This window comes from Canis lupus, chromosome 2 (genome assembly GCF_011100685.1).
Source record: "Canis lupus familiaris isolate Mischka breed German Shepherd chromosome 2, alternate assembly UU_Cfam_GSD_1.0, whole genome shotgun sequence".
NCBI classification, from domain to species: Eukaryota; Metazoa; Chordata; class Mammalia; order Carnivora; family Canidae; genus Canis; species Canis lupus.
In genome coordinates this window covers 41,952,332-41,969,635 of record NC_049223.1, presented here as the reverse complement: position 1 = coordinate 41,969,635, position 17,304 = coordinate 41,952,332, and the positions used below count along the sequence as shown (strand labels likewise).

At 38.2% G+C, this 17,304-nt stretch overlaps 1 protein-coding gene across 5 annotated transcripts in view; it reads left to right on the top strand.

The window, feature by feature from the left end:
• The window catches only part of PLPP1 (phospholipid phosphatase 1), a 96,824-nt gene that overhangs the window by 52,734 nt on the left and 26,786 nt on the right, over positions 1–17,304 (top strand). For 3 of the 5 annotated variants that reach the window (XM_038530601.1, XM_038530604.1, XM_038530605.1), the window contains exon 3: positions 11,934–12,214. In XM_038530601.1, coding sequence (XP_038386529.1) covers positions 11,934–12,214 — 281 coding nt within the window. Of the gene's footprint in view, positions 1–4,195; positions 4,333–6,758; positions 6,911–11,933; positions 12,215–17,304 lie in introns of those variants that run through there. The other 2 variants (XM_038530603.1, XM_038530602.1) reach the window with 2 other exon arrangements.

The window sequence follows — 17,304 nt, the reverse complement described above, 5'->3', positions numbered from 1 at the left end:
TTTGACAACTCATATTTTCAAAATTGACTCTTTCCTACTTGAAATTTTCCCCATCGGTGAGTAAACAAAGGTAGGTCTTCAAATGACATGATAAGGTAGACTAAGTAAACGCACACTTCCCTTACCTGTTTAGCCTAGGGCCATAGTAACATCAAAAATAATAATAAACCCATTATTTTACAGTTTAGTCTATATCTTTAGGTTCTTTATTGTTCTAGTCTCCATCTACGTCCTTTCCTTCCTGTTGAGGCATTAGGAGAAGAATATGATCTCTGAGGTATTTCACAAATGGACATCATCCTTTCTGTTGGGTGGTGTCTTTTATCTGCCAGTGGAGTCTTTTGCTTTCAAGGCTAGTGACATGTGGTCCCTGACCTCAAGGTGCCTGAGAGCTTTGTGTCAGGATTTCTCAGGTGGATGCCTACTGCTCTTAGCCCTGGGGCAGTGTGTCCCTTAAGGATTTGCTGCTTTGGACTCAGGAGTTGCAGGCCTCTCTTCTCTGAGTATCAGATCGTTTTATATCCCCGTAATAGAATACCATTCAGAAGCAAAACAGAATGAGATATTAGTCTATTCTACATGGATGGGGATCCCTGGGTGGCGCAGGGGTTTGGCGCCTGCCTTTGGCCCAGGGCGCGATCCTGGAGACCCGGGATCGAATCCCACGTCGGGCTCCCGGTGCATGGAGCCTGCTTCTCCCTCTGCCTGTGTCTCTGCCTCTCTCTCTTTCTCTGTGACTATCATAAATAAATAAACATTTAAAAAAAATTTATTCTACATGAATGAACCTTAAAACATTATTTTGTTGAAGTGTTTGTATAGTTTTCACTATTAGAAGAGTTCCCTTCACGTGTGTTAAAACAAAAAGTTCTTGCCCAGTTTCTCAGTTCTACTAGGCACCCCACACTGCTAATCTTTCCAACTAACACCTTTGTTTATATCATGTTTTTAAGATGCTGAATATTTGTGTGGAAGAAGTTAAGGATATTGTGTGACCATGTTTTGTTTTGTTTTTTTTTAAAGATTTTATTTCATTTTAAAGAGAGAGAAAGAGCGCTCGTACACATCATTTGCAGGAGGAGCAGAGGGAGAGAGAGAATCCAAATCAGACTTCCTCCTAACAGGGAGCTCAACATGGGGCTTTATCGCATGACCCTGACTCAAGTTGAAATCAAGATTTGGAGGCTTAACTGACTGAGCCACCAGGCACTCTGACCATGTCCTTATGTTATCATTTCCTGTCTCTGGTAAAGGATGGAGAAGTGCTCTTGTGGTATTTAGCTGGTGGAAGTGGTGACACTCTCTTTTAAACTATGATAAATATTCACTGGTAGAAAGTGGAAGGCTATATTTATATGTGGGAGTAAGTATCAGTTTACCATACAGAAAATCTGATTCCTTTTTTTTTTTTTTTTAAAGATTTTATTTATTTATTTATGAGAGGCACAGAGAAAGAGGCAGAGGAAGAAGCAGGCTCCCAGTGGGGAGCCTGATGCAGGACTTGATCCCGGGACCCTGGGATCACACCCTGAGCCAAAGGCAGACACTCAACCACAGTGCCACCCAAGTGTCCCACAAAATCTGATTCTTATATATGGATGAATATGACTAGCCACATGGGCGTATTAAAAAGCAAAATGTAGGAATGTAAAGTGATACTTTGGAAGACTTTGGAAAATAGCTTAGCAAGTGCTTGAAAAGTTAAACATAAACTTACCACATAAACATATACCATATGACTCAGCCATTTTGCTCTTAGGTGTCTACTCATTAGGAAGGACAATTAGTCCTACTAGGCAAAAACTGAAACAACCCAATTATATCTATACTGGTGAATGATAAATTAGATGTAGATACATGCAGTAGGATAGTATTTAGCAATAAAAAAGGAACAAAGTGCATGCTACAATGTGGATGAACCTCAAAAACATTATGCTAAGTGATAAAAGGACTTAAGAAATACCACATATTGAATGATTTCATTCATTTGAAATCCTCAGAAAAGGCAAAGCTATGTAGAAACAGAAAACAAATGAGTAAGGTTGCCTGGGGTTGGCCATGGGAGCAAGGGTTGAATACAAATGGGCTTGTGAGAAATGTTTGGATAATCAAAAAGTTCTAAAACTGGATGGTGGTGATGGTTATACAACTTTGTAAATTGGCCCAGATCACTGAATTATATACTTAGAGTGGATGAATTTTATGGTATGTAAACTATATACTTAAAAGTAAATAGTTTTTTTTTTTTCAAAAAGGGAATGAAAATGAATTTTATAAACTGAAGTATTAAGGAAAACATTGTTTGACAAATGTAGTCATTTGGCTGATGATGAAAAGGGATTGTTTGGAGATGTAACCTTTCAGGTAAAAGGAAAAGGGTGTTTGATTTACTTTGATAAAAAAGTAAATGGAACCCTTCTCTTTTCTTTGAAATCTGTAGTTAATGCTAATACCATCAGATGTCTTAAATTTTTGCATTTCTCCATATTTCTGTACATTGTGGATGATAGAGTATATTGCTATTATATAAAATAACCTTTTTGAAAAAAGGGCCTATAATGGCCTATAATTCCACATAAAAATACATTCTTAGGAAATAATTAGAAATGAAAACAAGGATTAGTATCTGCAAGTGTTCACTCTAGCATTACATAGGGTAATCAAAGAATTAGTGATCTGGGGAGACTGGGTGGTTCAGTGGTTGAGTGTCTGCCTTTGGCTTAGGTCATGACCCTGGGGTCCTGGGATCCAGTTCCACATCAGGCTCCCCCCGGGGAGCCTGCTTCTCCTGCCTATGTCTCTGCCTCTCTCTCTGTGTCTCTCATGAATAAATACATTAAAAAAAATTATCTATTTGTTCTCAAAGTAGGAGGAGTGTTTATAATTGTTTTAATTATGGCTCTGTTGGTTGCAAGGAGCAGAATTCCTTTCTAACTAGCTGAAGTAAGGTTGGGTTTTGTTGAAAGGGTATAGGGCACTCTAACAACTCCAAAATAGCAAGATCAGTGAGGCCCTCTGGCAATGGGGAGCCAAAGCCGCTTTCCCATTTCTCACTTTCAAGGGCCAGGCTAGTCACTTTTCTTTTCTTTGCAGACCTGTTTTGTTCTCAGCCTCTTCAGCGAATCTTTCTTGTGCATGGTTCAGACTGCTTGCCAGCTCTGACTGAGTCAGTCTTTGTTCCAATTCCAAAATTCCCAGAGCAGGAATCTGGACGAGGTCATCTTTTTGAGCCTGATATAGATCATTGAACAAATGGTGATTTGATCTTCTCCATCCCCTTTTTGGGGTCTATGTTCAGGTTTAGTGAAAATGAAATGGTGTTGAATAATGACATTGATATAATAGATTTCATGGACTTATATGTGATTGCAAATATTATTAATTTAAAAATATTTCTTAGGCCTTCTGTGATAGAATTACTTTTCTTCACTCACACTCTCAAAAGAAGAGTGTGCATTTGTGATGGATTCCTGCTTTTTAAAAAATGTTTATTTTTTTAATCATTCCTCACTAAAATCTCTGTAGTGTGGCTTCCACCCTTTCTTTCTTTTCTTTCTTTCATCTATCTATCTATCTATCTATCTATCTATCTATCTATCTATCTATATTTTTACTTATTTATTCATGAGAGACACAGAGAGAGACAGAGGCAGAGACCCAGCAGAGGGAGAAGCAGGCTTCATGCCGGGAGCCCGATGCGGGACTCGATCCCAGGACTCCAGGATCGCGCCCCGGGCCAAAGGCAGGTGCCAAACCGCTGAGCCACCCAGGGATCCCCTATTTTTAGAAAATATTTTATTTATTTATTTGAGAGAGAGAAAATGAGTAAGCAAGAGACAGAGAGAGAGAGAGAGCCTGAGTAGAGGGGAGGAGCAGAGGGAGAGGAAGAAGCAGGCTCTCCCGTTGAGCAGGGGGCTCAATGTGGGGCTAGATCCCAGCACTCCAGGATCATAGCCCAAGCTGAAGGCAGATACTTAACTGACTGAGCCACCCAGGCGCACCCTCTGCCCTCCTTTTCCTTATTACCATTTTTACTAAGTCTGGCCCTTGAAAATGTATTGGGTGTTGTGGATGCATCATCACCTCCTGAGGTGCTCTCTCTGGACTTGGCCTCAGTGATGTAACTCTCTCCTGACTTTCTTCACCCTCCAGATCTGACTCAGTGGATCTTCCTCCTGTGCTCATCCCTTTAGTGTTGCCGCTGCTTTGTGCCTCACCCTGCACTTCATTTCATTTCATATCCGTCCTGGAGTTTTTTTACCTCTGTGGCTTCAGAGATGCTTACGTGCCAAAACTTCTGTCTTTACCATACACCTTCTGCTGGGTTCTATGGTAACCACTGGCTTTTTGAATATCATCAGAGCTTCTCTTTTGAACCTTCATAGCTTTTTGTACCTTTTTATTCTCTGCTGCACTTACCTTATTACTTACCTGTATTATACCTGTATTATTATACCTGTATTATACCTGTATTACTTACCTTATTACTTACCTGTATTATACTTACCTGTATTATGCCTTATTCAACTTTGTATTCCTGGTAACACCTACTAGAATTCTTTGACAGTGGATTCACTCAATATTTTCCCATTTATATATTCTTGTTTTTAAAAATAGGCTGATTATACTTGCATGGAATTTAATTTTATTTCCTTCCTATCCTAAAAATAATACCCACAAACTTTTTTTTCCAAATCTAAAAATAATTTCCAACATAGTTGTTTTGGTCAAAGGGAAAAAAACCCCAACTTAGTGGATGTGCTTGTTAAGAAAAATTTTCAATATATTTGGGCCTATTAATAAGAATTTTTCCTGAGAATAAGAACATAAAGCCTACTGCATTTTTAAAAAAGATTTATTTATTCATGAGACACACACACACACACACACACACACACACACACACACACAGAAGCAGAGAGACACAGGGAGAGGGAGAAGCAGGCTCCATGCAGGGAGCCTGACATGGGACTCGATCCTGGGTCCCCAGGATCATGCCCTGGGCTGACGGTGGTGCTAAACCACTGAGCCACCTGGGCTGCCCCCTACTGCATTTTGGATGCTGATCATATGTGGATTTAATTTCTATACTAGATATCTTGTCTTACTACAAAAGAAAGAAATCATGGAAAAATTCAATTCCAAAATATGCAATGTAGAGATTGAAAGTTTCCTTGTTATGTTATAGAATTATTGCAAGTAGAATTGAACTGTAGAAATGATGGTTCTTTGTGAATACAAAATAAATTTGCTCATGGGGTAAAAATATGGCTGTTGGTTGAAGGATGAACATCTAGTTATTGTAGAGAGCAGGCAGCAACTGATGTCACAGATCTGCTTATTAGCCTCCACAGCATATGCTGCTGTGTACAAGATGTTTGTGCTGCAGCTGTGGTATCTGTATTAAAGGCTTGGGCATTTCGCCCTATTCCTCTGAATGCAGACAGTTTCGTGAATCAGAGGATAGTCTGAAATCAGACATGGAGGTAGTATAAGTATCAGTTAGCAAAGTCAGTTCTAGCTTATTTATTTATTTGTAATCATAACTATTACTAGAAGTATACTTCGAGAGCCTTGTGAACATCTTAAAGACTTGTAATGGGTTGCCACTTTTGACAATTGGTTTAACACAAAGATAGAAACTTTGGTGTATGTATTTAGGGTATAGATGAGAAACAGGAAGATAAATAAAAGAACTAGGAATGTGCTTCTTTTCATTTAGCTTCTGGAGATAGAACATATTTGATATTTACATTAAGGACACTCAGGCAGAGTGGTAGAGTTGTTTGTCTTTCAGCCTTTGGGATTTTAGTGGAATTAATGAAACCTTTAAATGGTCATTAAGACTTGGAGCTTCATAGAAAGAACACTTGAACATACAGTGAGTATGGTAGCTTGTGATTATGGCATTACTGCTGGGAAAATGGATCTCCGAGGGAGAGAATCTTCCACACTTGGATACGTCTTGACACAGACCTCATGTTGAAGGTTTCTGCTAACTAGATTTGTAGTTGGTATGCTGCATATTAATCAGTATGTCTACTTCTGTGAAGTAAAGGAGAACTGAATTCTTAAAGCTGACTTGCAGGGAAAAGACCTTTTAGGAGGTGAGTGTAAGACCTAATCTTGAGGGAAAACACAAATGAAAACAGAACTGTGTTTTGGTGTTTTTGTGCTTGACTTCGTTGTCTGTTTTTCTCAAACTTGGTTTAAGTTCAGGTCTTTTTCACAGCTCTAAACTTGGTATAGATGGTACAGAAGTAAGTGGATAGCACATTATTTAGATACTCTGACAGTTTTGCCATGACCTTGTCCTGTCTACATGTGGTAGTAACATAGAGACAAAATGGGTAATGTCAAAAAGCTGTTTTACTTTTGGAAGGAAAATGCATGACAAATCGGTTTGGGAATAGGTTGAGAAACCCTCTGACTGAACGGCAAACAAGAGCATAAGAAGCAAATTTTTTTTTTTTTTTTTTTTTTTGGTCTTCTCTAAAATCCGTTTAGTGTGTTTGGGCAGAAACAAAGGGAAGAAGATACTCTTAGTTAAATTGGTTAAGCATTGTTCCTCTTCCTACCTTAATCTAAACTGTAATCTTTCTAACTTCTGTTGCATGCATTGCTGCATTCCTTTTTACGTGTGCTCTTATTTATTTTCATGGCAAATGCATTTTTAAACAGTCTCTGGGATAATTATTGCCATTAATTAATTTTCATATTACCATTTTAATGATATTTTCATTTATTCCTTTTGCTAGCTGGATTGCCTTTTGCAATTCTTACTTCAAGGCATACCCCCTTCCAACGAGGAATATTCTGTAATGATGAGTCCATCAAGTACCCTTACAAAGAAGACACCATACCTTATGCGTTATTAGGTGGAATAATCATTCCATTCAGTATTATTGTTGTAAGTCAAATCCACTTTTCCAAGTTTATCACTTTTGGGCAGTTGGCTTAATTTTGTGTTAATCTGTTAATTATTGAATGCTTAAATGTCCAAAACTATGTTTTTTAACCTTTAATTGAGCATGTTATTTGATTAAGATCTCAGCTTTTTTAAATGGGACCAGAGGAATAACAGTGTATAATTAGAAGAACCTTACTGAAGGTGTGTAGCTTTTATGCTAATCTTTTCCAAGTCATGTGATTTTAAAACACTAATTTGGTGTTATTGCAGCACATGCATAGACACATGTTACAGCAGTATGTTTTTAGCATACTTTATATGTAGGGTATTACTTTGTAATTTGTGGAATCTGTGTGTATGTACCTACTTTCTAGTTGCCGAGTTCTAAAAAATAAAAATAACTAACTAATGTTAAGTCTTCATTCTAACCCATGTTAAAGAATTATTAGATAATGCCAGAAACTAGAGAGAGAAGCCAAAATTTCTATATATAATCAGCAGTGAATACAAGAGAATTTTTGCTAGTTCTGAAACATAATAGTAACTATTGCTTTTAGGATTTTAGGTGGGAATGATTAGAGATTGTGCTCCAAGGAGATGGCTTCAAGGGATTGGATCAGATTATAATTTCTTGACTGAGAGAGTCTATGACTTAGATTAAATAGCTGTACGCTCCATGGCTTGTAAAAGGCAAAAGATTTATACGATCTGAAAAGAAACCAGAGTATGCTCCATGGCTTGTAAAAGAAGATTTATATTGGTTAAAAGTAGAAAATACAGTCCCATCCAGGAGATAGGCCAATAAGATGACATATATGTCTTGTCTTTTTTGGTATTTATTGAAAAAGAAACCTTAATTTAGAATTTTAATTTTTTTTTTTTAGGATTTTATTTATTCATGAGAGATAGAGAGGCAGAGACATGAGCAGAGGGAGAAGCAGGCTCTCAATGGGGAGCCTAATGCAGGACTCAATTCTAGGACCTTGGGGTAACACCGTGAGCCGAAGGCAGATATTCAACCACTGAGCCACCCAGGCATCCCTAGAATTTTAATGTTTTATTCAAGAATGATCACAGCTCCTTATAGGCATCGAGAATTAATGAACTCATTATTTGTGGTACATAATTAATAAAAGAAAACCTCTCTCATAAACATGTTTGTTTTATGAGACTGTGAGCTCCTGGAGGGCAGAGTTGGTGCTTTGTTCATCTTAGCAGCCTTGCTGCCTGCCATTGAGCTGGGCATGGTGGAGCCTGGCATGTCAGAGCCTGGCATGTCCTAGGTGCTGGAATGAAATGGGAGTAATTACATAGTAACATTGGTTGGCTCTCCTACAGTATGGTGAAGTTTTAAGAAATCAGATCCCTTTAATCTAGACAAATCTTTACACTGAATTTTTACTATGAAAAGAAAGAAAGCCAAGCCTATGATTGTTCCTTTAAGAACACAGTAAGAAAAAAAAAAAAAAAAAAAAAAAGAACACGGTAAGAGTAGAGTTTTTTTTTTCTTTTAAAGTATGTGTGTTTCTGAGATACTATTTGAATTTTAAAATTTTAATAGGATAGTTAGCTGCAAATACAGTTGCCCCTTGAGCAAGTTGGGGTTAAAGGATACTGACACCTGGTGTGGCCAGAAATCTGAGTTAAAATTTTTGACTCACCAAAAACTTTACTAATAGCCTACTGTTGCCTGAAAGCCTTACTGATAAAGAGTCAACACATATTTTCTGTGTTCCATGTATTATACAATAAAGTAAGCTAGAGAAAAGAAAATGTTATTAAGAAAATCATAAAGATAATCCATTTTCAGTACTGTATTGTATTCATAAAAAAAAATCCATGTATAAGTGGACCCACTAGGTTCAAACCCATGCTGTGAAGGATCAAGTGTAGTAGCTGAGTTCATACAAGATTCTCCCTTGGGCACTAAAACAGTGCTGCAGGCGGACTTGTCTTTCAATTCTCCTTGACTTCGTGTCTCAGTCAAGGAGCTGCACAAACAAAGCTCCAGCAATCCATGACAGACCAGAGGCCTGCAGCAGGACGGGGCCTAGCACCAAGTGTGTGCGTGTAGCCTGTGCACGTGCAGGGCCTGACAAAACCCTCCATTAGCAAGAACTTGTCATTGATACTTCATTAATTTGTAAGTTTTGACTATTTCATCATGAGCTGTGAGAAAGTTATCTTTATGTTGAATAAAACAAGTAAATTGAGTGTAGTTTTCTTAAAAAAGAACAGACTCTTTAAGGTGCTATGAAAGTACGATTTTCACATTAATCATATTAACCAGCACTGCACTGGGCAGTAGCTTTATACACTAATTTAAAAAAATTAACTCCTTTCAGGCAGCACTTGGTCAAACATGTAAATAAATGCTTAGTTTTATTTACTAGAAAGTGAATCAGTTCCTTAAAAAAAAAAATCAGGATCATGATTCAGACTTCATGCTAGGCCTTTGACGTGGCTTTCAGATGATCCAAAGATACATCAAGTGATTGAGGGAGCCTGGTGGAGAACCAGAGTTAATTAATATAGTTTCTCAGAAGCCAAGGGAGAATTTCAATAGGGAGAAATGATCAGTGATGTCAAATATTGTGAGGAGTTGAGGTAAATGAGAGTTGATAAATACCTATTCAATCTGACAAGACCATTTTGACTTTGGAAAAGATTCAGTAGAATAAAGAGAATGAAGGTACTAAGAGAAATTTAAAGAGTGGAAGTACACCAGTGATTTTAGATTACATTTGTGGGAAGGTGAGCTCTGAATGGGAGGCACATAATATGCAGACAATGCAGAGATGTATAAAATCATCTTGGTTGATGGAGCTATAAAGGAGATGGTGAGAATATCTTGGTGCATAGGTTTTAAATGGTTGAATTACATGGATTTGGGTAATTACTATCTTTAATATTCAAAAGTATTTTGTTTTAGTCCCTCAAACATTATCTTTTGTTCTTTAATAATAATTTATCCTATCTTTGGAGTGTAAATAATGCATAGCAAGTGATCCCAGCTCTAAGATGAGTCTACAGTCAGCTTAAGAGTGGACTTGACCAAAGGCTAAGCATTGACATTAATGGTTCAAACGGCAGGAAAAGGTATTTAAATGAAACAAAAATATGGCTGTCATGTATAATGAAATGCTTAGATACATCCCTGCATTTAATTTAGAAAATCAATTTAGAATTTGTCTATTGTCTATCTCAGTGAGGATGGAGGACATAATAAAAAATGATATACATTGACCTAGGTTTGGTCAGTGTTAGAGTCCCCTGCCCTTCCCCAGCATTAAGGGTAAAGTTTCTGCTTACAGTACCTCTGTCAGTCAGTTGGTCTTCAGTGCCCAGTGCTCTGAATTCTCCTATTGAATTGACTTTCTGTTCTCAGTGTTAAGAATCATGTTTTGGGTGGCCCTAAAGAATGATCATTATGCCTATGGAAGACTCCTAAAATTCAACAATTGGAAAATAGTTGAGTGCTTATACAAAAAGAACAGCTGACAGCTGAAGTGTGGGAGTTCCAGCTGCTTGAATTGTGGTTGATTAATATACTTGGTATATATTTTAGATGATCAAAGAGCAACTCCATAATGAAACATTAGAGAAATCCTTTCTGCTCATCTGTGAAGGCAGTTGCTGGGACACCTTAACACTCAGAGGAGACAATATATACTTTATTACAGGGTGACTGGAGGGCGTTGGGAGAACTCTAAGCACAATTACAGAGGTGCATATGGTTTTTGTCTCCTGAGAGACCTCTTCTCAGAAAAGGATCTGATTAAGTCATTCACATTCATCACTGTAATGAGGAATATGTTTCTATGGGGCTTAATGTTTAAACCAAGGGTGTTTACCTTTTACCCAAGAGGCACCCCTTTCAATTAAAATTTATGAACCACCTACTATGTTTGAGTCCATTGTGGTGGTGCTAGCTTTTTATTCAATGACTAAAACTTGATTCTTGCTTTTGTGGGATTCATAGAATTGTCCAAATTTTATCATTCTATTTATGGAGCCATGGAGCCAGATGAAGAATTTTTGGTGTCAGATTCTTAAAATCTCTTTCAGGAGGCAACTATTTATTTTACCTACAATAAGGCTCACCGTGAAGATAATTAATCCTCACTAAATGGATGAAGCAGGGAAAGTAGTACATATCTTAAGAAAAACTTTGTGACTTGTATCTCCTTACTTCCCCCAACATAAGCAAGCTGATTCTTCTGTTCAACTATTTATTTTGGTCTGTGAACTTGTCAAGTATTGGGAAGCCATTTTTATGCCTTTAAATTCATTACACTGGCACATGCTGATACACACTCTGCCTGAATCTGGGAAGGCTTTGTCTCTACTTACAGTGAAAACTAAAGCCAATGAAAAATAAAGAGGAAACTTGAGATGATTTCTTGGAGGAGGAGAGCATCAAATGTGTGTTATTATTGAGACTTGTTAAGAAAGACAGGCCTAGAGGTCTGGAGCGGCAGGACTGGGAGGCTCTGTCAGCTAATTTCTGCCCTCTGCACCCTTTGGCCTCAGTGTTAGACCTCTGCTTTAATATTAGTTTACTCTCTGAAACTATTTTACTTTTTAGAATATGATGGATGCTTTTCTTTCAGAGGAATGTTTGATAGAAATGAAGACACTGCCAGATAAGAGTACGTACATAAGGGATACTCTAATTAGGAAAATTTGTGTTCTTTGAACATACCATGATTTTTGTCATCCATGATACACCATTGACTACTTACTAAAACTCATTTGAATACAAGAAAAGAAATAAGGTCTTATTGTTTCAGGTGGGCTTTGAAATTATTGTGGCCAATGCTTTGTAAGCATTATCCACACTTGATCTGAACCTTTTTTCATGGTTTAGAATTAGATATCCTGACTCCTTTGCAAATGAAAAATGGGAGGTGTTTTTAAAATAAAGATTTTATTGTGACTTACCATTTTCTTTTCTATTTTTTATTTTGTTTAAAGTGCCCAGTTGCTCTTTTAACATATTATTTTTCTGTTTCTTTTTCAGATGATTGTTGGAGAAGCCCTGTCTGTTTACTATAACCTCTTGCACTCGAATTCCTTTATCAGGAATAACTACATAGCCACTATTTACAAAGCCATTGGAACATTTTTATTTGGTGCAGCTGCTAGTCAGTCCCTGACTGACATTGCCAAGTATTCAATAGGCAGACTGCGGCCTCACTTCCTGGATGTTTGTGACCCAGATTGGTCAAAAATCAACTGCAGTGTTGGTTACGTTGAAAACTACATATGTCAAGGGAATGCACAAAAAGTGAGGGAGGGCAGGTGCGTGTTAAATCTTCAATGTTTGTTTTATTTTGTGTATTCCTGGAAAAAAAGGTTTCAGAGATGGATGAGCTATCCACTAGCTTAGAGCAGCTAGTGTAATCACTGGGAGGTGAATTGAGATTATATTTTGACCTGTTATCTCTACTTACTCTTTTTCTCCCTTTTCTCCCTACCTTCTATTTAAGAGCATTTTTTTTTAATTTTTTATTTTTTATTTATGATAGGCACACAGTGAGAGAGAGGCAGAGACACAGGCAGAGGGAGAAGCAGGCTCCATGCACCGGGAGCCCGACGTGGGATTTGATCCCGGGTCTCCAGGATCGCGCCCTGGGCCAAAGGCAGGCGCTAAACCGCTGCGCCACCTAGGGATCCCTATTTAAGAGCATTTTAATGCAGGTCTTTCCATCTCCAATGAATAATAATGTAAAATAAATGTATGTCCTATAGTTCAGGGCCAGTAAACTTTTTCTTAAGGTACCAGAGAGTAAATATTTTAGGATTTGTGGGCCATTTGGTTAATTTGACAACTGTCCAGCTCTGCTGTTGTACCGGGAAAAAACAACGATAGACAATCCTTGAACGAATGGGTGTGGTTATGTTCCAATAAAAGTTTATTAACAGAAATAGTTGCTGCTCCAGGGTTATAGTTGGCTGACTTTTGATGTTGGCCAGCTGTGCATCAAGTTCTGCTCTATCTCTCAGTATTCTTAAGGTATATTTTTTATAAGAAAACTTCATATCCTGACAGCTTAGGTCTTCAGGTTGCTGCCTTCTAATAATACCCTTGTTGGGCTCCTTTCTATACCTGGAGCACTATTAGGCAGGAATGAAATAGAATGTTTGGAACCCAAAAAGTCCAACCCCTTTAATGTATATAGATAAGAAAGAAGAGGCTCAGTAATATTAAATAAAGCCATTAGGGTCACCTGGGTGGCTCAGTTGGTTAAGTGTCTGCCTTTGGCTCAAGTCATGATCCCAGGGTCTTGGGATCAAACTCCTTGTAAGTCTTTCCTGCTTCTTCCTCACCCCCACCCCTTCCCCAGCTCATTCTCACTTGCTTTCTCTCTTTCTCAAATAAATAAAATCTTAAAAAATAAAAATAAACAAGTCCACTAATTAGTAGGAGAGCCAGTTACCCATCTCAAGTCTCAGAATTGTTAGCCTTATCTTTTCTATATAATTGACTTCTATTTTAAGATAGCTATCACTTTACCTTAGTCATTCATCATCCAAAAAACACTTTGGGCAAAACATCGTTGTGCCTTTTTTTTTTTTTTAATTTTTTTTTAAGATTTTATTTATTCTTGAGAGACAGGGAGAGAGGCAGAGACATAGGCAGAGGGAGATGCAGGCTCCCTGCAAGGAGCCTGATGTGCCACTCGATCCCAGGACCCTGGGATCATGACCTGAGCCAAAGGCAGATGCTCAACCCCTAAGCAACCCAGGTGCCCCTGGGTAAAACATCCTTTGAGTGTTCTTTATACATGATTCTCAAGCATTTGATTGTCCTTGTTATAAGCTACACAGGCCTTGTAGTAGCCCTCAATTTTTGCATTTAGTGGTAATGAAAAAATACCTTACTTTAAGTATTCACTGTGGTGTGCCTGAGATCCAGCAGTGAACTAGAATGATCTTCATGGAGTTTAGGCTAGCACAGAGAACTTAGATTAAATTAGCGAGGGCAGTGGAGGAGAACCTCTTTGTTGATACAAAGGCCAGAGAGTAGAGAGGCTGTTGAATTGGCAAGCTTTGAGGTGATCATTGGAGGACCGATAGGGTTATAAAATTTTAATGAATGAAGGAGGGGGAGGTGACTAATGCAGTAGTATTGTTGATTTGAGTTTAGGTAAGCAAGCATTTTTTAAGAGGGCTAAGGGAAAAATGGTCCAGAAATGGCATTGAAGAGTTAGGAACTTAAAAACACCAGCACTGGGCACTAAGGGTGTGGGATGCGGAGATCTCATGCTTTGCTCTCCTAGCACTACAGTGTCCTGGAGAAATGTCTCATTTTAATGACTAGGAGATGTAGTAGCCTTCGGTCAAGAGGTTGAAGACTCAGGGAAATATAGAGGACTGTCCATGCCTCTGTCTCTAGTAATCTCTTCTGCATTACCCAAACTCTAATGTTTTCTCTTGGCCAAAGAATTTAAGAAAGTCAGTTTTTCTAAACTCTAGAAAATATTATTATAAATGATTCTTTAAGAACACAGATTCCTCATACGTGTATTGTTTCTCTGGTTCAGTGGGTACACATACATTTTGGCTCAGAATTTTCTTGTAACAGTATATCTTACTGAGAGATTTAACTTTCTTACATGATCCATTTGAACAAAATATGAAATATAATTCCTTTTAAATGGCATAAATGTGATTACATTTTCCAGTCCATATATGACCCATTACGTATCTCTTGTATATCTAAATTGGCCAACACGTACTCTGATGGTACTTTTGATGTAAATATATGTAGGGTTTTTACCCATTACCCTTTAAAGTTTCTTCAGCAACCCACATTTTCAGTGAGAAGATCTGTTGATAAGCATTGGGGTTCTGAAGGAAGAAGGAAAATCAAACCTAGAAATGAAAATTTAAAACTTTGTGTCTTCTGAGAAAAATGGGATTTCTATTAGTGTTTCCAGAATGAGTTAGTGGTTACCAGTTTCAGAGCTTTGTAACTTTGGTGCATAACTGTGTTTTTGCATTGCTGTTCTGTTGTGGAGCATAATTTGGTTGGAGACGGGCTTTCCTATTTCTTTTCTCTTGAATTTTTTAAGTCGGGGTGCCAAAAATGCAAAAACATTTCAGTCTAGACATTGTAATATATTAGGAGTATAGTGTAATCTCCTTTATTTTATTTGTTTCCACAGTCTGCCCCCTGTACATTTATTTTAATTATAAAATTATAATGCTTGAATTGGAGAGAAGGGAACATAAGCACCCAAAATGAGTCATTTTTGTTGACTATAAATGAGTCAGAGTTACATCTGAGGGTGAGAGTACTCTCCTACAATTTTGACTTTTGGTCTTGATTTTTTTCCCCATTCATTCTCTTATTTTCTTCTATTCCTCTCTCTGCCCTTCCTGCATATGTGCGTGCTCTTGTGCTCTCCTCTCATTGATGTCAGAGGACTTGTACCAGGGTTCATTTGTGGTTCTGAGTCCTAAACATAGAAGTGAGAACATACATGGACTATAGTAGCATACTTCATAATATCCAGAGAGCTCATATTCGTTGTTTAAAATTAATACCTGGGAATTTACTATAAATGAAAAGGGGCTGTACTCATCTAGCTGCTCTTGCTTATGCCAGTGAGATTAGCATTACTTTGTGGAAAAAAAAAAAAAAGTTACTAAAGAGTCTCTTTAGAGATGCTTTATGCCAGCAGCTCTCAAATGTTAGTGGTTTATTAGAAGTACCTGGAGGGCTTGTTAAAACACATTTCTACGTGTCATCCTCAGGTGTTTAATTCAGGAAGAGGGGGTGAGGGGTGAGAATATGTATTTCTCACACTCCCAGATGCTGCTGTCTTTGTGCTTGATCTCAGGACCACACTTTGAACCAGTGCTTTATATCCCCTGGATGATGGGAACACGGCCTCTCATGATGTTATCTCAGGATATTCGGCAGGGTGAATTTAAAATTGTGCACAACTAGCTGTGTTACTGAGTATCTATCACTACCACTAACTCAAGAACCGAGCGGGTGAGCCCTGGTGCTACTGGGGCGAATTGCTCTGTGCCAGGGAATCCTGAGGCAGGGTGGACAAATCAGAAGCACAGCTCCTGGCTGGGTTTGCCAGCACCGTTGTAGAATAAACTTGGATAAACTGGTTGTAAGGGAAGGCAGTAACTCGAGATGGTGGTTTCGAAAAGAGAAAGGGAGAAGTTTAGGGTGCTTGGTAGCAGGCTCAAGCATTAACAACTGGCCTCTCCACCAGCAAGATGGACACCTTCAGCATTATAGGGAAAGGTGGGGTGGGATATGTGCAAGAGAGTGGGCAGGGAGTGCATGATCACGGGTGGGGGGGTCAGTATGTGTTCAGCCCAAGATCATGGGCAGGGAAGGGGATGTGTGGGATGTGCGGTCTAGGCATTCCACTGCTATCAGGGCTTTTCTGGTCTGGCAGTTGGGATGTTCAGGTCTTTGCAAAATGTCTTTGTCAATACCTTGAGAAAGTTCGATAAGAAATATGCACAATGGGTTTTCGTTGAAGCATCGGTTAAGAGGTCTTGCCTGTTCCTGGTTTTAACTGTTGGAGTCTGTAGTTGAGCAAGAGAGCTTGATAACAGTTGCTCTATTTCTGATACTACACAAATGTGATAGTGATACTACAGTATAGAAACTTGTCTTCTCTAAGTGATTCACTTTTTTCTTTTTTCTGGCTTTTATTTAAATTACATTGGTTTAAGCATAGACTCAGCGTTCCTGATCAATTCTGAGTGACTGACTGGTCTTTGTCTATATAAATCAGATATTTAATATAAAGTTATTTCTTTTGGATTTTGGCAGCTTTGTGTTACTTAGCTGTTTAATTGTGATATGTTTGGTTGAATGTGATAAATAATTTTCCTTTTGCCTTTTTTAAATGCAACCCCCATGTAGGTAAAATGAAGCTGAATTTCGAGGAGGACCTTCTACAGTAGTGAAAATCCATTATAATTAGACTAGCTGTGGTATTAAGTACTTTGAGAGAAAAGCTGCTTCTTTGTGGTCTAATTGTAGACATTACTGGACACTTTATGCTTTCAGAAAGATTTATTCAGGTTTATCTATACTTCCTGTGTGTGTATATGTCGGTAAGCTAGAAATCAACCTTAGTTTTTAGTCTTCTATCTACCTGGAAATAGCAACATATAGACTGAGAAAGGGGGTTCTTTTAAAAGATCCTTCACCCTGTGAATGGACATTAGCTATTAGCATATGTAAAAGGAATTGGACTTGAAGGGCAGCAGCACTTTCCACCTCCTCTGTTCTCAATATTAACACATGACATTTAGGTTGTAGCTGTGACTATCTCCTCACCTCCATGCTGACTCTTTTTGCCCCAGTGTTTCTGACCCTTTAGTCACATTGGAATCACGTGGAG